The sequence below is a fragment of the Pongo abelii genome, chromosome 4, assembly GCF_028885655.2.
Source record: "Pongo abelii isolate AG06213 chromosome 4, NHGRI_mPonAbe1-v2.0_pri, whole genome shotgun sequence".
In the NCBI taxonomy this organism is placed as follows: Eukaryota; Metazoa; Chordata; class Mammalia; order Primates; family Hominidae; genus Pongo; species Pongo abelii.
The window spans coordinates 115344882-115370512 of NC_071989.2; the positions used below are offsets into that span (position 1 = coordinate 115344882).

At 39.7% G+C, this 25631-nt stretch overlaps 1 protein-coding gene across 3 annotated transcripts in view; it reads right to left on the reverse strand.

Annotated features, from left to right (window-relative positions):
• The window catches only part of EFNA5 (ephrin A5), a 376304-nt gene that overhangs the window by 64351 nt on the left and 286322 nt on the right, over window positions 1-25631 (reverse strand). For 2 of the 3 annotated variants that reach the window (XM_054555790.2, XM_002815768.6), the window contains one exon: window positions 19532-23977. In XM_054555790.2, coding sequence (XP_054411765.1) covers window positions 23856-23977 — 122 coding nt within the window. In that variant the 3' untranslated portion in view covers window positions 19532-23855. Of the gene's footprint in view, window positions 1-1243; window positions 1346-19531; window positions 23978-25631 lie in introns of those variants that run through there. The other variant, XR_008525420.2, reaches the window with a different exon arrangement.

Sequence of the window (25631 nt, forward strand, 5' to 3'; positions counted from 1 at the left end):
AGAATACATGGAAATAAAGGTTTCACACAGCAAAAAATTGTACAAACAGATTCTTAAAAAGTGCAGAATTTCTCTGGACCAATTTTTTATCGATAAATCCTTTAGACGAATCTATGAATGAAGCAGTTTGGTCCATGTTAACTAACCTCACTCAGAGAGGGCAAGATTGAAGGATAGGCTGATTATTTGGAAAACCAAAGTGTACCATTGAAGTACTTATCTAAGAGTTGAGACAAAATAAAATAACAGAAAAACTGCTGTTACTTAGAACCAGATGGAGGTGGTATGGGAATGAGATTCGGGTCCAATTATTGCGATCAATTGTTCATATTGATCCACCACTTTTCAGGTACAGATATAATCACAAGTTATCAAAGAAACTGTGAGTAAGAAAGGAGATAGAAATGTACATTGAAACAAGATTGACTTGGATAATACTACAAATGGTTTCCACACTCCCCTTTACTATAAATATTGTGAGATTACCATTCTGTGTTAAATGATTCTACTTGATACCCCATAAGGCCTTTATTTGAAATTATGGAATTGTGCTAGGGAGGAAACCTAGAAAGTAGTTCTTCTGTTAAGCTAAATCACATTTATACCAACCTGTAGGGTCAGAATAAGGACTGCCATGAGCCCATGGATCACCCTTGTGCTAAGTGGAAAAGACACTTCGTCTTTTGGGCTTATGCAGCTCCTGGTTGGCAAGTGAAGCGCAGGCTGAACTTCAGTTCCCATTTTGTCCTTCCCTTAGCCAGTAACCTGCACTGCTGTACAGAGCAGCTCTGAACAGGATCAAGGATTCCTGAAGCACCACCAAGAATATGTCTTTGTATCTTTGTATAGTTTTTCTTAACAACTCATGTTTAACAACCAATAATGTCAGAAAGTCTTTTTTAATAGTTAACCAACTACCTTGAAAAACTAAGTCACTTACCCCTATGTACTAATAACCCTTCTAATACTTTTACAAGTAAACTACTGTTGGTCTCATTTGTGAAGAAGAGATGCCCTGTTATAACAATGATCACTAAAATTTTCCTCAAGGAAAGCATTGATTCAGAACCTGCAATGATTTCATCATTGACCCAGTGGCCCTGAGAGCATAGAGTCTCAGATAAGAGTAGAGCTTACGTGGCAATTCAATTTCTATTAGGTGGAATTATACTATAAATCCAAAAGACAATAATGGTTAGATCCGTTGAATTAACATCTGTGACAATAAATACAATAAAAATACCTTTTAATGCAATTTGCTCCACCAGCTCAGAATCCAAATGTGATTGATTTTAAACTTGAAATCTGATTTTAAAAATGTTTCAGGGATTAAATCCCATAGTTCCTTGAAAACAAAATGAGAAAAGATACATTTAAAATACTTTAAGCTGGTTTAGATGTCATCAGATATATAATGGGTATAATGTTCTTCGTTCCAAGTCATTAGGAGTCTCAAAAACTTTTTTCCTTAAACAAGGGGAAAAAGCCAGAATCCAGAAAGGGGGTGACCTTTAATTTAAGAAGGCTAGAATTATCATATCATGTGGTATATTAAACTTGCAAAAAATGCAATGTCTTCATCTGGCTTGCTTTGGGGAACCTAGTAATCTATAAATTCGACATTATTTGTATAAAATATATTAAAACAAAAAATATAAGCTGAACTGTTATTAAATTTGTGCAAATGCAGTCACTAAATTATAACGGTAAAGCATTATTATGCAAATTGGAGCTAATTTTACAATATCCCTATCTAATTGTTTACAGTACAGTAGAATTATGGCACTGCTAAGCAGGACAGGATGTTGTGTGAAAGAGAATGTTTTTAATTTGAACCGTTTCTACTTCCTGTGATTTTTTTAGTTATAGTAAGCATGGAAAAGGGATTTAGCATGGAGAAAACGAGGGCAGATATCTCCTGCATTGTGTACTCAAGGACTTAGCTAATTAATAGCTTCCATGTGCTTCAGACACAGAGATGAAGATGGGCACTCTTTGGAGATGCACAAAGCTTCCTCTTTTCGGTCTTTATGAGATGTCACAAATAGAACGGTCTACAAAGATGCGCTCCAAGGAATATTTTTAAGAGATTTGTTTTGAGATGAAGGGCTGCTTGAGTGTGAGGCTTCCTAAGCGGTCCTGAGCCTGCAGCTGTGTTCTTTAGCAGAGGGGTTAGAGAAGGCAGCTCACAACAGGACTGTACAGAATTATGTTTGGAATGGTACTTACAGAAAAGTTTGGGGAAGAAGACAAGACCACTCTCCATCCAGTGGAGAAGTCACATTGAATAAACAGTTTTAGCAAGAGGTCAATGAAGGCTGCTTCAAGAGAAAGGCCCTCCATCTTCTTAGATAAGCAAAATCAGTCTCTGGGATTCATTTAAGGAGGGCATTGCACTTCCTGTTCCCCTTACAATCCTTATTTGATCCTTCCTATTACTCAGCAATTTCATATAAGCTAAACTGTCAGCATATGAGAAACCTCCCTGCCAGTGAGATGACTTTTTTTTTCTAGAAAGCCTTGCCAAGTTTATGAGCCAAGAAATAGCTGAATTATAATGGCTGAAACCTCAAAGAGAAAGAAGAGTGAAAGGTATTAAAATATTTTTGGAAAAGTCCCTGACTCTTAAAACCAGCAGGGGCTGATCAATGTAAGAATAACATAGTAAAATTTAAGGATGTGACAAGGAGGGGCTGAATATCTGGTGATAAGAAGGTGCCCCCACGTGGAGCCTTCTTGCCTAGTTATTCTCCATTGCTGGGGGGAGTAATATGACTATAAAATTCAAGGAAGACACATGTCAGATGAACAGGACCTCATTGCTTTCCTCTTGGCTTAGCACAGGTTGCCCCTGCCCAGGTGAAACACTTTTTTTTTGAATCTTCTGAAAATCTCAGTGTAAAGTCTCTTTATCACTCCACCATGTATATTAAAATAAGCTGATATTTAATTATCTTTTTAGTTGTTTATGGGATGTGCCCTCCATGCCCGCTCTGAAACCCTTTCTTCACTCTGAAGTCTTCTACTTCTACTTTTGCACTTTTTTTGGAAAACCTGCTCTACAGAAATGACCTTAAACTTAATATGTTATTTCTCCCAGGGGATTCTGCATTTCGTCGAAGATCAAAGCTTAAGACCAACAAGACCCATTGCTTTTTAAATATAGACAGCGGTGAGTATTTTACTCCAGGTGTCCATTAGGAATTTATGTTTGCTAGTAACAGAGACTTGACGTAAGAATGACTTAAATAAGTGGGTTTCTCGCACGTTAACGGAAATCTAGTGATAAGCAATCCAGGGTTTTAGGATCTCTATGGTCATCAGGGACACAAGCTCCTTCCATTTTTCTGCCTCTTTATCCTTAAAGCACAACTTTCATCCTCAAGTTTGTGCCCTGGTCTAACATGAGTGCTGTCATCATGTCCACATCCAGGTAGGAAAGGAAGTGCGTGTGAAAAGGTCCTAGCTGACTGTTACCCTTTTATGGTATTTCCTCAGCTCTCTAAACAATTTTTGCTTACATCTTATTGACCATAACTTCTGGCTTAGGAATTATCTCTGCCCTAGATAAATTCAAGGATTTTGATTTTTTTTTTTTTTCTTTTGAGACGGAGTCTGGTTCTGTCACCCAGCCTGGAGTGCAGTGACGCGATCTCAGCTCACTCCAACCTCCGCCTCCTGGGCTCAAGCGATTCTCCTGCCTCAGCCTCCCGAGTAGCTGGGATGACAGACGTGAACCACCACACCTGGCTAATTTTTGTATTTTTAGTAGAGACACTATGGCCAACACGGTGAAACCATGGTCTCAAACTCCTGACCTCAGGTGATCCGCCCACCTTGGCCTCCCAAAGTGTTGTTATTAAAGGCATGAGCCACCGTGCCCAGCCAGGGATTTTGATATTATTTTAAAAAGTTGAGAATGTTTATCATATAGGTAACTAAGCATTGTGGTTTTTTTTCCCTCATAAACTCAACCAAGTGTTGATGACTAGAGGTTCCTGCTTCACCTCCTAAAATGCAATCTTCCTCACAGTTGCCTACTTACTTTAGTTATGTCCAAGCCCTGTCCTCTCTGTTAGCCTATTTTATCACTTTTTAAGAAGATAAATATATGGTCATTTCAAGGGCCTGAATTGTAAATAATATATGGAAAGAAATACATGGTCCTATAATCAATAATGTCATTCATTCTTTATTCTCAGCTATACTGAGAATGACCAATTAATCATGTGTATTGTTACTCATTAGTCTTTTGTGATGAGGCAACCCTTAATTTTTCATTGTAATGGGATACTAGATTATTAGGGATGACAACAAACAGAGGAAGCTGGTGAGATGCTCAAATTAAACACCAATTTTCAGAGTTAAAAAAAAATCCCCACTTAAATTGTCAGTTGAATTTCACACATGTGAAAGTAAATGAAGAAACCAAGTACTTTTCCAAATAATCTCAAATTCTTTGCTCATAGACAAACCCACACACAAAAGAACATTATAGTTCACATAAGTGAAAAAGACAGAAGGAATTCTTCTCATTGTTTAAAGGAAGTTGTCAAGAAAAACATCGTAATATTTGAGTGTGTTAGTGTGAATTATATAGCATTTGGGGATAAACGATTGAGGTAATATCTTTTTAGGTTTGTTATTTTGCCTTTCCCTGCTTACCCTAATAGAGTGGGTTAATGATGTCAAGTCTGAAGAAAGCCAGAGTTAAGGCTGCCCGAAAGCACATGGCTAATGCAACCTGCAGGAGCGAGGGGGAGGGGATTTTGAGTCCACAAAATGCATCACTAACAATCACGAAGCTTGCCAATTGGTTATGTAATACTGAAGCTTCTTCCTCTTGTTCTGTAACCTTTCCAGAGTTCAGTTCACGACTGTTGCTCAACCCAGTTTGAGTTACTAGGGCCTTTTGGTAAAGTCTGGATTTGTATTCACACCCAGCTGGCTTCAAGTCCTTGCCCTATTGCTTAGGTGGCAGGAGGCTTTAGGCAAAGGATCCACACTTTCTGGAGCTCAGTTTCTTCACCTTTAAAGTGTTGTTACAAAGACGTGTGACATCTTATGTGTTTCACATAAGGAACACAACTACCGCATCGTAGTGGCTCAGAAACTGGTTAGGTGATGGGAGAGAAGGGGAGAACTATATGCCAACTGGAGACTTTGAGACAATGTTCTTGGTTCTTTATGGTTGCCTGGTGGGATGGGATGGTTCATCAAACATTTGCCATGATAGTAATTTGCTGGACATATTGTGCATGAATCTTCAACACGAATTAGCAATTTTGAAAGAACATAATTATAATAAAATATATTCAACACCACAACTATAAAGAACATCATTTTGGCCAGGTGTGGTGGCTCACGCCTGTAATCCCAACCCTTTGAAAGGCAGAGGCGAGCAGATCACTTGAGGTCAGCAGTTTGAGACCAGCCTGGCATATGGAGAAATTGGCTTACTAAAAATACAAAAATTAGCTGGGTGTGGTGGTGGGTGCCTATAATCACAGCTACTTGGGAGGCTGAGACAGGAGAATCGCTTGAACTTGGGAGGCAGTGGTTGCAGTGACCTGAGATGGCACCACTGCACTTTAGTCTGGATGACAGAGCAAGACTCTGTCTCAAAAAAAAAAAAAAAAAAAAAACAAACAAAAAAACACTTTTTTTTCTTTTGATGGTTCATAAAGTATTTTACTATCTTGTACAACCTTGTGGTCAATGTAACTGTAGGAGCTTTTCATTGCACTACCAAAAAATTTAGGTTAACAGAGGGTTCTGTTAATAGGATACCCAGGAACAGAAGTTTGCTGTACTCAACACCATCTACCTTCACATGCCTTGCAAGCATTATTAACCAGCTTTATGACCAAGAGGTTTCCATAAGGCCATAAGTACTTTCTCACACGACATATAAAATGCACATCTCAAGCTGATGAAAATAAGAAGTTTGATTCACTCCATAGCAAACATTTCTAATTGCTAAATTTTTCACACATTTTTTATTACTTGGTGTATTACAGATGTGAGAAATGTCACCATCTCTGGGTCTATTAGGAGTGACATAAAGTGATGAATGCTGACTCTGTGTGTGTATATTTTAACCAGACACAAAGGGATTTAAACAGTCAAAATAGATGTCCTTCAAAGAAGTAATTTTAGAAACCAGTATCAATTCTAGAAATACTGAATTTATTTGAAATATCACTGGACTTTCCCTCTGAAATGTTTAAAACCCATGCAAGAAAATCGTATTGATGTTTTACAAATTACATCTCATTTTTGCAAAAAAACAGTGCTACCCAAATAGCTCACACTTTATACTGATCGGTTTTGCTTTCATGGACTTTTGGCTACTTCTCAAAATTAAATGCACCTTCACAGCACAAAAATTTATCATCATTGGACATTGAAAAGATTCTGAAAGCAGTTACAAAAGGGGAATGTTTTTAAAAAGTTTTAAACAAAGGTAACAACATTGAGAATATGTGTATGGCCTCCCAAAGGACTGTTCTAAAGCAAGACTCTCGTTTAGGGGATACATTGGATGGATTTCTTTTTATGAAGAGGTCATCTCAAGTATACCATCTGTTGAGCCTTCCTTATTTGTTAGACAAAAACATTTTCATCATTTCATCATTTCCTCCATTTTAGGAAGTATGACAAGCATTAGAGACTAGGATACAGTCCTGGAGAACTTTAGAAAGCTACACATTTGTATCTCAAGTTAAGAAAAAATAAAGATAAGAAACAGAAAACAGGAAAAGACAAGCACCAAAAGCAAAGTAGGCCAAAGGACTTCCTATGTTCAAATACTTCCTAGGTATTGTTTCAAATGTTCTTGTTGGTGACAATTATTGGGCATTTACCCTGAGCCAATCACTGTGCTTGTTACTCGATATGCTCTATCTCATATAATCCTTCTAATGAGAGCATCTAAGGCAAACACTCTTACCAGTCCTTTATGGATGAAGAGGTGGAAGAATTTTTATGTAAATAGATGGCCTAGACAGGATTTAAACTCAATGTTTCTCTGATTCCAAAGCCAGTGCTCTCTCAAACCATACCAAGAAGCTAACAGAAACCAGCATCTCATGTAATTTTTAAGAAGACAGCAAGTTCAGATACAACTCAGACACTTCCACAGGGGATTTGGACAATCTGCTTGTCACTCTGAGCCTGTGTTATACGATTTCTGCTGATTCCATCAGGTGCCTTTTTTTTTTTTTTTTTTTTGTAGTCCTTGGCCCATCTCTTAAGATCTCAAAGAATATGCCTGGGAGCAAAGGAACCACCAGCTCAATTAGGTTGAAACCAGTTAGCCATTGTAGTACTACTTAGTGCTGTCTTGTTTAATTGATTAACTTCCCTTTTAAAATGTGTGTGTATTTTCTACGTAGGTTTTTGGTTCACATCTATTTTTCCCATGACCTTAATACTTCCTATGCTATGATGGTCACCATTAGAAAGTAATTGCATGCCTGATGATGGAAATAGTCAACAAAGATGACCACTGATGTGTCTCTACGGGTCATGATTGCCTTAGCTTTTCAATTCCTGTATTTTTTTCCCCTCTCATCCCATGCATCCCTTCCCATGCTTCCTTTGTGAATTAAGATAAAAGGAACAAGAAACCAGGAAGTCTTCCTTCCACCTGACTTCTGACTACACATAACCACACAAACAGCCTATTTTGATCAGTTTCCTCCAGTCTCCATCATAGGTGTTTGATCTATAGTTTAGATACCAAGTTCTCGATAGCAGAACTCATGTTTAGCTAAGCACTACACATAGCTCTTGATGCAATGCAAGGACTTCCAACTGACCAAGTGTAACCATGACACACTGGTCAGAAACAAGTCAGACTCAGGTTCCAGCTTCTAGTCCTAACATCGTGATGATGTGGCTATTACTGGACATGTGCATAAATATATTGTTGGAGGTGCTGGGAATATTGGAATTAGAATGTACCTACATGACCTCAGCTTTGGGTGGTATTAAAGCTTTTTGCTTTTTATGATAAACAATAGGAGGCTGCTTACTTCCTCTAAGAGACTTTTTTGAGGTTTTTCTGACAGTAAGGTGGCACGGGCAGGGAACTTCCTTCCAAAGCCACTTCTTAGCCTCTGTTCTATGAGTTTTCTTCCTCTTCATTCCTCTCTTCTGCCTCCTTTCCTTCTGGCTGTCCCTCCTCTAGCTCTGTTTCTAATTGCCTGAGGAGGCACTGCAGGGTCTATCCTGTGGGAATCCAATTTGCAATGACTCTTTTTGCTCTATGAAACACCTATTATCGGTTCCTCAGATTTGAATACCTAGACAGATGTACGTGCTCCCTTAAGGGACAAGTACCGTGGCATGCGGAGTGTGGTACGCCAAGCCTAATCTTCTATTCTGTGGATGTTGGTGCTCAGTTGCTAGTCTTGGTTGACTGGGCAATTCCCATGTAGCTTTTGCTTAATGTCTGTATAATTGGAAGGAGAAGGACTTTGGTCTGTCTTTCTCCTTTTGTAACTTCCTCTTTTTGCACTTTATCTGAGATTACGAGTGAGTGTGATTTCAGATGAGAAACACTTAACAGTGAGTCAGGGAGATGAAATTTCACTGAGATGCGGAACACAGGAAGAGAAAATGTGTGAAAAATCACGTTGACGGGGTTGTCTTGGTAGCTAGTAAAGCAGAGAAAGGAAATTCCCGCACAGCAGGCTTTAATAAAATTGGCAGGCAGGAATGTCACACTGTGTGAGAATATTGGTGAGGAATCTAGGGATGGAGAGCAAGTAAAGGAATCATAAGGGCCTTCTTATATTGGACATTCTTTCTCTGCACCTAATTTACTCTAAATGAGTTTGCAGATGAGAATCGTTTTACCATGAATTTGCATCAGTAGATTTAAGAGCATGGATGCGCACATCCCAACACAAGGTGTCAACCAAATATTAGGCAATATTATGGCTTATTAAAGATTTTCAATCCAAGGATAGTTTATGAAGAGTGGACATTTATGTCTGTGTATAACAAGCAGTATATGGAAACTCAAATTCCCAGTGGAAATAAAACAAGACATCGTCATTATTTAACAAAAGAATTCACCCTGTAATTCTATATAAGACAAACACACTCACACATTCTTTAAGGACTTTAAAAATATCCTTTGATTTTCATGCAACTTTTCTGGACTTTTTATATCTACCACATAAAGCAAGCCTGTTACCAAGATAAATGTGGAAGTTCTACGTCCTTATTGCCTGGGTCACTTTACCAATGATCCACCACTTACTTATTCGTTTTATTAAATATATTCTGTCTTAAATCTATTGATGCAAATTCATGGGAAAATACTTCTTATCTGGAAACTCATTTAGAGTAAATTAGGTGCAGAGAAAGCATGCCCAGCATCAGAAGGCCCTTATGATCCCTTTACTTACTCTCCATCGCTAGATTCCTCACCAATATTCTCACACGGTCTGACATACCTGCCTGCCAATTTCATTAACACCTGCTGTGCAGGAAACCTACCAGTGTGTAAGATTCTTGAGAGAAGACCATTGTCTGTTTTGTTCATGTACGTATCACAAATGTTTAGAACACTCTGTGGCACATAGTAGGTGCTTCATAAATATTTACTGAATAAATGAATGAATGATCTTGGGAGGTCAGGGAATGTTCTCCTCACTTGATGAGTAAACCACCCAAGCCAAAAGCGGTAGCTGACCCAGAACTCCTCCACTTAACCCCATTTATGTCAATGGCTCTCTTTGGAGTTACTACCAGGTTTTGTGTATAAGGAGGCATAATGATCCCAGGGCAGGCTGCTGGGGACCAGGCCCTGGGACACACAGAGCATCCTGACATGCCAGAGACCGGCAGGGTCACACTGGGAATTACTTGTCTTCAATACATAAAATAATGGTGGGTATGGCAACTTTAACATTTGCCTTTTAGAAAATTCTGTTGAAGGCCCTCCCCAAGTTGAAGTTGGTGGCCTGGGAGATAGTCAGCAGCTTCCAGAGAGAGGGCCCAGCAACTTTTTCCTCCACCAAGTGTTTTTTAATTAGTAGTTGGCTCAGAAAAGGCAAAGCAGCTACTTCTGCTGGAGATCCAAGGCTGAACTAAATACTGCTGTTAGAAGTGGAAGGTCACATTACAGTGGTGTTGTCTGTCACTCTGAGCTTCCTGCACCTCCAGGGGAGGCCATGAGCTAAGGCACAAAGTGTGGATAAACGCCTATTTTAGCTGATGATATAGATTAAGAGAGTGGAAGAAAAGAGCCTACACCCTGTGCTCCCTTTTGCACTTAGTTGTGGTGGAGAGGACGGGGAGGTGGTCAGCTCCTGCTGTTCTCAGTGGGCGCCCTCCAAGAGCAGTCCTTGTATTACCCACTTCACTGTTTTGTCCCCATCTCATTATCTGTTCTTGTTAAAATCTTTATTATTCATGGATGCAAAAAATCCCATCATTAAACCATCATAAATATTCATAACACTTTGCAATTGTGTGCATTTCATTTAGCCACTTGGCAAAACTTCTCTGAAGTACCAGAGTTTTAAGGAAATCTGGCTAATGAGACCAGAGCCCAGGAAATGCAGGATAGCTTTTCCACTTTATTTTACTTTAACCTGAAAACAAATGCAAAGTATAAATAATAATTAAAAGAGAAAAACAGGGAAGGCGTTTACTTGCAATGAAGAGCCACACATTCCTTGGCTTTGTCTTGATTGTGCTTTTGTGTCAAGCAGAAGATAAGGGTAAACACTGTGCTACAACAGGGGGAGTCCTGAGGCTGCAATGCTAATGGATTTATCCAGGAGCCTACAAAGGCCAGATAAACCCCCTGCTTTGGTTAACAGGGACCTCTCTTCTGGTGTTCTGTATAATTACTGGCATCAGGTTGGAGTTGAGATAAGCATGGCCCTTTTCTTGGACTTATTATAGCAGGCAGCCATGCCATTTTTAGTGACTAAGAAAGAATTATATCCATCTCTTTCTCTTCTTCTAATCCAGTTTATCTAAACTCTGCACTCTCCCATCAGTACTGAGAGCTTTTTCTCGGAGTAAAAGAGAACCCAGCAAACTTCCGCGGCAACCAAGTGGAATTGGAATAATGCGCCTTCCCACTGCCACCCCCTCCCATCCAGGGCGCACAGATTTAAACCACCGAGACATCTTTTGTTTTGCACCACAAATTATTGCATCGAAACATTTTTTTCCTGCCTTAAAGATTATCCATATTGAAAAGGAATTTTTAAACGATATGAACTTGTGGAAGAAAATATTTATACCAATAGGAGTTGTTGCCCCTGGCCTGCACTCGTTTAGGACTCCTCTCTGCCATTACTGACAGCATTTATGCTTGATAATGAGTTGCCTTCCCTGCATAACGGCTAACAGGTGCTGGAAAATATTGGTAACATTCAAGACTGCTCAGCAAGTTCTGATTTCCCTGAGGGTTTATGCCAAGTAGAAACAAGTTACCACCAATCCAAGCATTAGATTGGCTGATGTGTACATCACTTCGTTAGGAAATATCACATGTTAATGGGAGAGCGCGCTAGGTTCCCAAGCAGAGGACTAATTAAGGAAAGTTCTCCTTGGTCTGCTCCTGTGGACTTAGGACTTAGAAAGGTCCTTTTTTTTTTTTTTAATTTTGCCACTATTGATCCTTGAGCTCATTTGTGGCAGTGTTTGGCATTCATCTTACCATTTGTTAGCCCTTCTCATTGACTCTCTAATCGGAATCTTACTTTTGTAACTCCTCCCTGTGCCAACTGAAATGAGATATCAGTGGGGATATTTATTTTATTTTGTATTCGATCTCATCAAATTAAAAAAAGTCTGAATCTTCAAGAAAATCAAGGGAACCATTTTATATAATTATTTTGTCAATTTAGATGTGACCTTTGAAATATGGCAAATGTCTTCAGTACAGTAATATATTGAAATTTAAAATCAGATTCTGAAATTCTAGTAGTATTAATTACTCCCTCTGTGCTTTCATCACACTTTCTTCCCAGCCCTCTTATCCTATCATATTTGTTTAATAGACTATTTTGCTTGCAAAGAACTGTGATTCACACAGGGTGGCTCAAATAATGAGGGCTTATTTTAAGGACGCCTATGCTAATAATGGAGTCAGAATATTATGAAACTCTCAAAATAGAAGTCAAATAATGACCAGGCATTACAGTGACCAGAACTAGGAGGTTGTTCTGGGCTTAAGGAAGCAGCTCTATGGAACTGCACAATCAAAGTTAGGGCTTTGCTAGAAGAAGTGACACTAGATACATTCTGCATATCTGCTCTCTTTTGTTTATCTCCCTTTCTTCTGATTTATTCTATTTCTATTACCTTTCAAGCAGGATATACTAATTGTACTGGGTAATTATTACATAACAAGTAATAGCAGAAATATTTCTTTCCTTGCCAGAATATATATAGGACATTGACTAGCCTGAGTATTGGCTGCCTCTGGGTCAGGTGCCCACTCCCTGTCCAATCAGTCATCAGTGTGATGACTTGGCATATTACATGGCAGCCCAGTAAATGCCTTCTTTCTTTCCTCAGAAGGGACTATGGCCTCACAAGCTTCCTCACTGATGTGTGCAGCCCCATAATGACTGGGAGCTTTACCCGGTGGATCTAGTCTCCTTTTAAAAATATCCATAGTTCTGAGCACAAGTTCTGGCATATAGTAGATGCTCCATAAATTGTGACTAAATGAATAAGCAAATCTTTATATTCTTCTTGCCTGGGGCTAGTTTTGGGTGAAGTGAAGTAACTTGTAGTTTGCGTATGATTTGATGTCACTTACTTGTCAACAGCAGGAAATTGCAGAAGTTTCTGGATTCTAAGACATGATGTATTTCACTTTCCCTCTGCCCTTTTCAGAAAAAATTTTTCCTTGATCTATGAGAATCAAGCCATTGTAGTAAAGTCAGCAAGTCAATGTGATATGACATGAAGGCCAAATCTTATTTTAAGATGAGAAACTTGCTATAACTCCAGTCATTCTTTCTCATATCCTGGAGTCACTCTTCCTAAGAAATTAGAATAAAACCCTGCTAGCTACTACAGAAACAAGCAGTTCTGAGGACTATTAATTTGTATTCTGGTTTCAAGAGGGGGGGGTCAGAGTTTATTTCTTTAGAGAGAAGTCTGGAGAGCCTCACTCCAAATGAGAACTTCCTCTAAACTGTGAACTCCTCAAGGTCATGAACAGACATCAGGGATGATGGGGTCTACGGGAAGTCATAGGTCAGCATTGCCTCCCCACCACCCCCCCCAACCCCGCCACAGGAATTGCAGGCACACTGTGTCACTATGCTTCAGTCCCTTACATATATTTCCCAGTGGGATTGTCCCCAAATGAAAACTGCACCAAGACTCTGTGACCACAGTGAGCAATGTAGACACGCAGCACCAAGAACAGATTTGTGCTGGACAAAGGCCTATCCCTCCCTGGACTGGCTCCCATTACACAGTCATCATTTTCACTTGTTCCTGCCTGTCCATCCACAAACTTGGTCAGGGCAGAGGATGGGTTTAGAAGCAGGGGAAATATTGTAGTGATTACAAAATCAATCTTCCTTTTTGCAAATCTCCCACTAAAAAAAAAAAAAATCTCAATTCTTTTGGTGTAGGTTCTTTCCATATTTCTGGAAAGAAAAACTTTCTTGTGTTTGGGTGGCTGCTTCTGGAAGATTGTGTATACCTGTTGTGTACAATAATGAGGGGTCCTGATGACAATTACGTTTGCTTCCTTCTATGTTATCTTTTTGGCTTCTCAGAGCATTCTGGAGAGTTTTGGTCAATATCTGTGAAACCCACTTTTTCTCTCTCCTCTCAACGGAGTTGTAAAAGTTTGGATCAGAGCACTAGGGTGTGTTTTTGTCTGCTGTGAACAGCTTAGCAAAGGAACTTGGCATCCTCAGTAGACAGAGTAGGTAATAAGTCTTGTGGGCAGAATCAATGATAAAAGGAAGGGGGAAAAAGCAGGACTAAGAGATGAGGACAGCCAAACTGATTTCAGATAAAACTGATTCAGCTTGCTAATGAATCCACCAGCTAGTACTGAATTCTTGGTACTCTCCTCACTTCTCAAATCAAGTTAAAAAAATTGATTCTGTGCCAGTTACAAGAGGCAGAGCTGTCACTTACTAGGGAGATTAACTTGCTTTGTTGAATACTGACAGGGACCAGAGAAGGGCAGGACCCACAGAAAATGTAGGGCACTCTAATTTGTGGTAACCTCAAAACCTGAACTAGTAGTAAATTGAAGGTTTGTAATTTGTGCTAACATCCAGTCCAGACTAAGGTAAGCCTAGAGAGTGAATTTAAGGAAGCCCTAAACCTACAGGATTTTGTGTCATCTTTGTGAATCCAAGTGCCCAGACTGGTCAGAGCTTTAAAGGTGCAGATTCTAGTCCTTTTTTTTTAAATTTTTTTCTTTTTACTGATATATACTAATAACAATAATTGTACATGTTTATGGGAGTAGATCCTAGTTTTCCTGCTCAGAGTCTGCACACTCTCACATTTAGCCAGCTAGACCCATTAAGAAAGTTTGGGGGTCAAATATTGGAACAATGATGACTGCTCTGCCTCTGAACATTGGAGAACGCTGTAGGTGCGAAAGTCAGCTGCGTCAAGGAGAAAATACCAAGGATCCAAAATATCAAGTGATGCTCCCTGCCAGAGTAGATGGTTTTCTGTTTCCTGCTGGGGCTCTGGGAAATTCTCAGTGTGGTCAGGTATGTGAATACCATAGTACCTGGCTGGCCATCCCCCGTGTGATTTCTTTTAACCACCACACTTTTGCCCTATGGCTTCAGGTGTTATCAGACTGATGTTTAAATGTGCCTAAAGTGAGTCTCAGTGTCTTTTCAAATACCACACTGCTTAGTAGAGACAATGCCAAGAAAAAAAGGCTGTGGATTTATCAAATGAGAGAAAATATTAAAAAGTGTGTGACGTATGTATGTGAGGCAGGGGAAACTGCTTTTAAAAAGTAAAATATGGCCGGGCGCAGTGGCTCATGCCTGTAATCCCAGCACTTTGGGAGGCCGAGGTGGGTGGATCATCTGAGGTCAGGAGTTCGAGACCAGCCTGGCCAACATTGTGAAACCCCGTCTCTACTAAAAATACAAAAAATTAGCTGGGTGTGGTGGTGGGTGCCTGTAATCCCAGCTACTGGGAAGGCTGAGGCGGGAGAATTGCTTGAACCCAGGAGATGGAGGTTTCAGTGAGCCGACAGGGTGCCACTGCACTCCAGCTTTGGCAACAGAGTGAGACTCCTTCTCAAAAAAAAGTAACAATACAAATTATTATTATTTTCAATTCTTCCTAATTTTTACAAATTAAGTTTGGCTATGCACAGAAGGAGGAAGACACCTTAAAAAATTATAGAAGACCATTACACTTGAAAAGTTCACTTTTATGATAAAGCTGCAAGACTCATAAGAAACATTTGGAAGTTGCCTAGTGCCCCTCTCCCAATTACATTGCATTTGAAACTTCCTAAAGGGATAACACGTCATCTGTTTTTCCTTCAGCTGGAGCTCTTAAATTCTTAGGAAGGAAGAGTAACAAACGGGGGGCCTCTGTCCAAATCCTGGATCAACTTGACTCTCGTTCTTTCCCTGGCTACCTGAGTTAAGCAGCTTTCTTTTCCCTGTTTCTCCAGGAAAAAATGATCACAATCCTCCTTTCCAGTTAATTCTTCCCAAGATTGTTGGAAAGAGCCATTAGTTTATGTTTTATTCTTTATGCCTGTAAGATCTTGGGATGAAATACTCTTGATAAACCACAAAGCCTATTACTATTTTAAGTACCTGCATCTTCCAAGAGAAGGAACATGCTGGCTCCCTGCAGGAGAAATAAATGGAGTCAGCTTTCTGGCTGGTACACTGCCTTTAAGAAAAAAATAAAAAAGACACAGATCGTCTTGTTCTGTCTACTGAAGAAAATGTGTTCAGATTTAGTAAAGCCCAACACACATTTCAGAGGAGTTACTTGTTCTATACTCTCTGCTACACAAATCATGGTGGGGGGCGGGGGTTGTTTTGTTTCAGTTTGGTTATTTTTTGGTCCAAAAGAACAAGTTCTGAACACAAAATGGAGAGGATACCAGGGTGGTGATAAAATGTGCCTTTTAGGATGTATGTGGGAAGAAACATGTTCTTTCTCTTATTTTAGTATCTTGTTTCATGGTTGTGAAGGAAAGAAAATGACTTTGGCTACCTGCATTTCAAATCGTACGTGCGGTCTGAGGGAGCACCTGGCACTTGCAAGAAAACAGCATGCAAAAATATTTTGTTCTATTTTCCCATTGTAATCTCTCTTCAAGATTTTTTTTTTGTCCCTCCCTTTGTTTTCTTGTCAAGATTGACAAGCATCCATGTGTTACCAAGTGACATAAAGTTCTTGCTTGAATAATCATGACTAAAATCCAGGGTATTTTAAAGCGCGTTATTGACTTGGAGAGCCACCCACTAGATTGAATTCTTCTGAATTAACAAAGACTGACAGCCTCAGCGAGGTACATTTACCCTAAATGGTCAGGGCCTCCCAGGTTCCTACCGTAGCCCTGGTGCCGGCCTCTTCTTCCCAGGGCTGTCATGATGAGGGTTATGGAGCTAGAAAGGCTTTTCTCATTACCATTATAGAAAACTAGATGTTTAGGAATTAAACTCTGGATCAAAAAAGCAGATGACAAGAAGAGGAACTGAAACTTCTTTTTATTTAAAGTGGGTAGCACTGCCTTGTTGACCTGCCATCAGTGTGAACACCAACTAATGCCATCCTGGGAGTGAGATGGCAGAACTCGTGGGACACTTAGAGAGAAAGAGGGGGGCATTTTTAATAAAAAGTAGTGAAATCATGTTTTACTCTCAGCATGTATTGAGGCTCTTGACAATCTCTGAAGAAAATTGTTGAAAGGGTCATTATGTTGGAATATGCTGAACATGAGGCCTTTACTCCTTTTTCTTTCCCCAGTGCTAGGAGTGGCTCCAGAAACTCTGTATAAAAGGGCTTAGAAACTGCATTCTGTTTGGAAAGGAGGAGGTGGGAAGGGAACTTACCTGGAAGCAGTATTTCTCAGCAAGCCTACTGTTTTTAATTAGGTACTATTTGTTTAAAGAGTGGCTTGGCTAATCACCTCCTCCCTCAAACCAAATGAACCCTTGGTGAAGCCCTTGACTAATTCCTTGGGCAATGCAATTTCCTTTAAAAAAAATATCTTATGCATTTATCATCTGTATAAAACAAAGACACGCAATTGATACAAATGTACTGCTCACAGGGTCCAGCAGTTACAACTCCATTTTAAAAATAGACCCTCATATGTATTTAACCACTGAATGACTTGATTAATATAGCAGAATGTATCAAAATAAAAACTGATGGAGAATATTGGCCAGATTATTTCTAATGATTTTCAGAAATACTTGTTTTCCAAAGGGAATGTGCAAAAATTATAATGCTTTTCACAGCATTTTTTGCCAATGCTCTCCTGAAGGATAGTTATCAGCAGAATACAAAACTAATCTTTGCAAACAATCTCTAAGAAATTGTTTTGCAAACAATTCTCAAGAAACTGTTAGAATGACCAGTGAGCAATTCATCAGGATTATATTGAACTTTTAAAATGACACCTAGATTATACACATTCCTATAAGACATTCGGGTACATACATGTGTGTTTTAGTCACCACATGCATGGACATCTAGATTCCAACATTTTCCCTGTGATTCTTTTTATACAACACCTTAGATTACTTGAGCATTCCAAATGCTTTGTTACCAGATTAGGTGTGTTCGTGCAGCACTGCTCATTGTCCCATCTCTGGTCCAGTCAGCTTTCCATTAGAGTGTGCAACAGTTTGCATGTTCTGGATTTTATACCATTTCCCTCATCTGTGTGTGGGTGTGTCCAGCCTTCCCACTCAATGAGGTTCTAGACGTCTCACAATTAGGTGTAGATACAGTCTCAGTTTCAGGAGCAGCTACCTGATTATTCTATAAAGCAGAATCTGAAATTGTCATCTACTCCTCACTTCCCCTACTTCCTTAGGGGAAGAAATGCGTGATTTCTCTGGACCAGCACACCCATAATTTGCCTCAGTGACATTCAGATGGTGTTATGGTTTTTCACATTTTTACAGTAGCCTCTGTGGCTAATATGAAAATTTACACCATGCATTTCTCCACTCTCTTAAAGCCTACAATGCTTTTAACTCAAGTGTTCTATTTTCTAAGAAGTCCCTAACCCCATCTTGACTATTTTTAAACGTAATTTCCTTTAACTCAATCTCACTAATCTATAATCCCAAACTTTTTCCCATTCACATATGCTTTTTAAAAAAGTATTTCTCTCTCCTATTATTTATGTATAATATAAATGCTTGGATTTTATTTCTTCTCTATAAATCACTGTTATGTCATGCTTACACGTAATGTCTGCCTTATGCTGTAAGCTTTGAAAGTACAGACTGTAAACATTAACTTTATTTTGCATAGCACTGAGCACAATGTCATGATCACTTAAATGCTTTTGATGATGATGGTGAAGATGACAATGATAACGTAATGCTGTTCTGGTTTGAAAATGTCATGTAAGGAGTCCAGTACATATTTTTTAATGTGAGTTGTTTCTCATCCTATAAAGCTGTCATTCTTCATTAACAAAAAAGGTTACAGTAAGTTATAATTAGTGTTTAGTGCCCTGTCAAATAATTAAGTATAATAAAAAGCTTTCAATAAGTTTAATGTTAACATGGGGTAATTAAAGCCAAGTCTTGAAATGCATTAGGTGTCTATTATGTCAGATATTTGATGTTTTTTTCTTCTACAGATGAAATTGTCAAATTGTGCTCATAGCAATGTCATCATCAAAGACAAAAACACACTCACATCACACAGATGTAAAATGGGCTTTGCAGTGCTCCAAAAGGGTAGAATTTAGAAAATGGAAATCTCTTATACAGCCCTGTTATTTACAGACAAGGAAACTGACTCCCAAAGATATCGTGTGACTTGCCTAAGGTCACACAGTAGTAAGTTAATTCTTCCTTGATTGTGAGAATTGAGGCTTTGGGCAGTACTGAAGAGATTATTATTATTACTGTTATTGTTTCCTTTCTTCTTCCAGTATATTTGCTGGGAAAATGCTTATTTGGTCTTTTTCTTGATGGGGTGAAAAAACTATGTGCAAAGTAAAAGAATATAATTTGTATTTGGCTCCTGTTGTATTTAACAGTCGTTTTAGGATGCAGGGCTTGTCATAGTGCCTATTTTAAGGCTCAAATACAGAGACTAGGCTGAAATCTCACTATTCTCTCATCAGAATAACTGGAATGCGCCCAGATACTTGGCCATTTCTAACTCTGCATTCTTTGAGCTTCCCAGGCCTTCTCTTGTGCATGTTGTATTATCTTTTCTGTCCACAAAGATTTTGAAAAATCAGCAGAGTACAAGTAGCTAGCCCCTGAAATAAAGGCATCATTCAAGGAACAAAGAAGTAGAAGGAGGGATCCAATTAAAATGATGAAAATCTTTAATTTTTATTTAGGTATACTTGTACGGACACGTGTATATACAAATACAGATCGTATGGGTTTGTTTGTGTGTGGGTATTTTTTTTTTTACATTTTCTTTTACGTTTATATAATGTCAGCATTTCAAAACAGCACTCGATGAGTAAGTGCAAAGGAACTGCAAAGCAGGGCAGTACAAGCACAGGACCACACGGAGCTGGACTTCACACCCAGACGCACACACAATGAGTGGCTTCAATGGGGTGTCAAGAGTAAGCATGGAAAGCGGATTTTGACTCATGGGTAACCTCCGACATGCCAGCATCTATTAAACTGTACAGACAATGGGAGCAAGCCCATTGTAGGGAGATTTGTCTCACATCCTAGCAGCCCTGGGGCCAATGCATGGGAAAAACTCAGTGATGCCAAACCAGAGACAGACCTGCCCATTCACGGCTCTGAGGGGAAATAAAACGTGGGAGGAAGGCAAGAGACACAAAAAAAATAAACACACTAAGTAAAAGGGAGGTGGTGTAGGCAAACGGGGGTGTTGGTGGAGGTGGTTTTCAAAAGAAAAGTCAGTGACCACAACTCTGAGAGCAATGAATGGAAAGGAGGAGTTGAAAACTGTTTTTCTAATTATTTGAAACTAATACAAATGGCTGCTGCCGTTGCTAAGGCACCGGAGAAAAACAGAGTCCCTGAAAATCCACAGGTACTGTGTGACTCTTCCTTTCACAACGACACAGAGAGGGAAACAGCCCCATTTAACCTTCCTACACTGACTGGTTTGCAACCATTTCCATGAGTGAGCTGCACATGATATTGATAAAGACTCTTCCTGGGAAAAAATAAAACAGTCCATGAAAACAATCACAAACAGAAAACCAAACCAAATCAAAGTACAGAACTGTTTCTAAATTCTCTATCCTTTTCAAACCAACATGCTGGTGGAGAAGGGAGCGTGGGCCACAGGGCTCCAACATCAGACCTTGAAAACACTGAGGACAAAATATTGATCAAAAAAGTCATGTTGTTCCAGGTCCCAAGATGATGGAGTCATAAGATTGGGTGGGCAATGACCACACATGAGTCCTGTATGGAGCAGTGTCTCAGCCACTTGTGACTCTTTTTTTCAGCCACGGTACACATTGGATGTTTCAAAGCCTCAATGCATGTTTTGTATCCTGAAAGTCTATTGTTCTCACTTACAAAAGACATAAGAATCAAATTAATACTTTATTATCAAACACTATATACAACAGAGGTTGCTAATAATACAGAATTTAAAGAACGCAGTTTTTTTTTTTTAATGTTTTACTTTTCTTTCCTCTGCCACCCAAGAAAGTACAGTACAAAACAACAGTCTAAACTAACACGAACTGTTACCTGGTCTATTAAAGGATACACGGTATCCACTAAACAGACAGATCCTTATTTCCCTGCTTCATGTTGCAAAGCCCTTGGCAACCAGGGGCAAAGGTCACTGGGGTTTGACTAACTGGGGCTGAGTGGCAGCTATGACTGTCCTTCAGACTTTTTAGTTGTTTTTGAAATTAAAAGCTTCTAAAAGTTGCATCAACATCCTCCTAAGCCCCCAGAGGATTGTAACACCACAAAAGGCCACCAACACTTTTTAAACAAAATGAAAACTGTCTGACACCAATCATCTTGAAAACTCCATGGCAAGTGCATTAGCTATGATTACATCACTTACAGGTAGAGAAGCTTACTGTCTACTGGTGCGGATACTCTTGCTATTTTCTTTATATTTAATTTGCAGTGGCAGAATGGTGAAGTAAAGGGGTCTAATTTCACTGTGAAAAAATGAAAGACAATGGCAGAGAGGGCCATGAGTAATTATTTCGCCATTTGTTAGAGACAAATGCTAGGAAAACCACAGAAGTCACCATTTCTAAAATGCATTTAGCACTGCTAACGTAGTTATGACTAACTGGAATCATTACAGGATCATTTGATTTCCTTGTGGTTATAGAACATGCTGTATTATTTTGGTTCTATTGATCCATTTTAGAAGGTATCTTTCTCCCCTACCCAAATCCCACTAGACCAACAAGACTGTAACTATTAATTAAAAAAAAAAAGTATTTCTGGATATTACTGAGAGTACTGCATATATAAATACTTAAAGGAAAAAGGAACTGAATGCCGTGAACTTTTGTTTCGGTGAAATGGTGGCTGCCTTCTGTGATAAGACTCTGCCACTCCAGAGGAGTTCCTTATGTCAGAGGGGAAGAGGATTGATTGTATCTGTGAGGCTGACAACCCCACACACATGGTTCCATGTGAGAACAGATTCGGCAGTGACATCCACTCCAAATGGATCAGGTAAGCCCAGATTACATTTCAACATGTGTACAACTCTCCAGGGCGCAATACGTTTACAGCTGCCTTTCATTCACATACTTTTCTAATTCAGAACTACTCACAATTCTAAGCAAATTCCCATTCACGAAGTCTGTCCATAATGCGACCTTCTCTTTTTTTTTTAACATATACATCTTAAAAAACAAATATATAAAAAATTCTTATTTTGCTGGAATGCTTTCAATTTTTCACATTTTACATGATCATCACATTTATTTCTTATTTTGAAAGGCATGGTTTCTGTTGACATGTCGTGCAAAGCCAAAAAAAAAAAAAAAAAGGCTGGATTGCTTTTCCATTGGTCTAACATTTTTCCTTGTCTAGGCTTTGGATTTTAAAGTTCATGACAGCCCCACCACCAGTAGAAACCCCAAGGCTTGCATTTCCTGGTAATCGACTGGAAACATCCCCTGTTGGCCATGCTAAGATTCCTTCAACAGGGTCATCCTGCATTTATTCTCCTTCTGCCCCACCCCCACAATGAAACAAGATAGCCCCCACATTTCTAAATGTATCAAGGGATACCACTTTTTCTCACAAGTTTAAATAGGACAAGCATATATACTCACTCTCAGCATAAAGTATATCTAAATAATGTATTTTCTATTCTAGTGGATTTTTAAAAAAATATTTTGTTAAAGTCTTTGGGACTCCATCTTGTTTATCTTCCACAGATAAACACATGTTCCCCCTACGCTTTAGGCTGTGTCAGAAAGGGAAAGAATATAAAATCAACACTTGAATTTTTTTACTCCAAACTTTGGAATTTTATTTCCAAATTTCCCTTTAGCCCTCCCAAGTAGTGCTGACTGACTCTCCTGGTGACAGGGGTTTGTGTCCGAGCCCCTGCGGTCATGGAGTATGGAGTGTGGGTACTAAGGTGGGAGGCGGGAAAGGCCACAGCACACTGGCGCTCCAGCAAAGCCAAATCATGTCTCCTCTGGCCACTGTGGTCCTCTCCTTGGTACATGTCATCCCCCAGAGGAGCATCCAAAGCTATTCCACTATGCACTCATCAACCCTGGCTTGTCAGCCTTGGGGAAGGTCACTTTATTCATAAAAATGCCTCTTTGAGTTTCTAAAAAAAAAAAAAAAAAAAAAAAGTTGTAGCACCATGGTGATCTGTATTCAAAGAAAAAATATCTGGTGTGCACTGCCCAGTCACCAAAAAAATTAGAGGCACTCACACATACACACCCCCAGCAAACCTGTAGTTTTCTCTGTTTTCACACCTGCTCTGTATTAGCATTCCACACCCAACCTGCCTCCTAGAAAAAAAAGGCTTCTTTTAGAGAGCACAAGTTTTGCTGTCAAGAATGCTTTAAGACAGTCATATTAAAAAAAAAAAACCAGTGTCTCAACCTTTTAGAAGCCTGTTCATTTATATACTCCTATAGGAAATGGTATAATATCATATCTATTCTTAATACCTCCCCTCTGGACCTGACATGGTGACATGATGCCCTGCGCGATCATCTTACAGTTCTGAATGAGAAGGCATAAATATTGTATAGGAGAGCAAAACCCTCCCAGGCCTAGCCAGCGCTGGCTGCATCTGCCACTATTCTTCCTTGTCCATAGACCGCTGACACAGTGCGCTAACGGAGGTGAGTTCTTAGAGGAGAATGCACAGGAGCTGACGAACCACTGGTGTCACTATGACAATTTGGCATTTTCATCTGGAGTCCATTTAATTTGGGAGGGGTGAGAGAAGTCAAGGGCCAGGGCTGGGGGTGGGGTGGGGTGAGGGAGGGAGGAACGAGTTTAGGCCCCCAGCCCGAAGTTGTTGCTTAGAATTCAGGCTGAAAGAAAGAAAACAAAAATCTGACATCTGCCAAAACCCAATAACAAGTCCCTTCTTAGGATGAGCAGTTAGGTGGATCTCTGGTGTTCCAAGACCCTGATGTTTTCTGTGACAAGTGACGGGAGGAGACTGTGCTATAATGTCAAAAGCATCGCCAGGAGGAACAGTAGGATTGCCAAAAGGCGGCTGGGTATCCTTGGTGTTTGTGCCGCGTTCTCGCCGCGGGATGGCTCGGCTGACTCATGTACGGTGTCATCTGTTCAAATAGAAAGCACACATTCCAGTGAGATTTCACATCCTTAATAACTCTCTTGCAGCAGCCTGCTGTTAACAGACCTCGCCACCCTCTGCAAAGTAGGGTAATGAACCTTGTGCCACCATTGACTTTCATGTCTGCATAATCACTCATTATTTACAGCAAACAAAGAAGAGGCAAAGAAAATTGGACTTTCTCAGCAATATTAATACTTTCCTTAAAAATTGAGGGGAAAAATTATGCATACAGTGTAACCTTTGGCCCGTGAGCTGCTTTGGTTAGCCAGCAGTCAGACATGCCTTGCACAAATTTCAGATATCTGAATGTACCTTTGAAACCTAAGATGTCACAGGCAAGCAAGTGACATGTTGGTGGGGGTGGGGGAAGGGGCAGTTATGTTGGCGCAGTAGTGGTTAACCAGAATGTGCTGCCCATTTCCCTTCTTTTAGCTGTTTCATAGGATTAGTGTTGAATGCCTGGCTGTTGGATGCCTAGACGAATTTTCAAACATGAAAAACTAAATGCCAAAACAGCAGCATTTTGGATAAACTATACATCACGCCTAGCAAACTTCAATAAATGTATGCCCACTAGTTTGCCTACAATTAGGTGTCAATTACGGTGCTATTTCTATTACAAACCCTGTATTTCTAAGATTAAATTACTTGAACTTGACTATTTTTATTTTTATCGGGCTGAAGCTTGGCACATAAATTATCAGCGTGGATGCAAATTTTCCTCTAAATAAAATGGATTAAGTGAGTTAAGCTTCTTTTATTTAGCTATAAAGTGTTCTATGAGGCTGCCTCTGACTTTGGATAGCCTTCCTGATCTGCATGATTAACAGGCTTAACTTCGAAATGGGAACTCTGCAGCAATTAGTACCAAAGAGAGGTTGGACGCTTGCCTAGGAGCCATGCTCTGCTCCAGGGCTGCCTGTCTTCTTCTTTCCACCTGGCCTAACTTATGCTTTCATTTACTTTTAATTAAGTTAAATTAATTAATTTTTTTTAGAGGTAAGGTCTTGCTCTGTTGCTCAGGCTGGAGTACAGTGGCCCAATCATAGCTCACTATAGTCTTGACCTCCTGGGCTCAAGCAATCCTCCTGCCTCAACCTCCCGAGTAGCTTGGAATCCAGGTGTGAACCACGATGCCTGGCTAATTTTAAAAATTTTTAGAGGGACAGGGTTTTGCTTTGCTTCCCAGGCTAGTCTCAAACTCTTAGCCTCAGCCAACCTCCTCCCTTGGCCTCCCAAAGGATTGGGATTATAGACATCGCCACTTGTGCTTTTAGACTAAGGATCTCTGAATAACACATTTTGGGGGCCAATAGTGAGCCCCTGTGCAAATTTTATCTCAGCATCAGGGTACCTTCCTGCAGGTGTTCAGCAGTTGCCATCTGGGAATTGCTCAAGGGTCAGAGAGAATGGTAACAAGGCTCTAGTGGTTGTTCTCAATTATATTGACCTCAAGGAATAATCCCTAAATACCCCTGGATGACCCACCTCATGGGTCATCTATATGATAACCCATCTATAATGGGTTAACTAACCATTATTTTAAACTCATTTATATTTTCCTACCACATGTGTCACAATAAGGGTGCTTTTACTTCACTGTGTAGAATCACACTCGCTAATATTTGTCCTAAAGT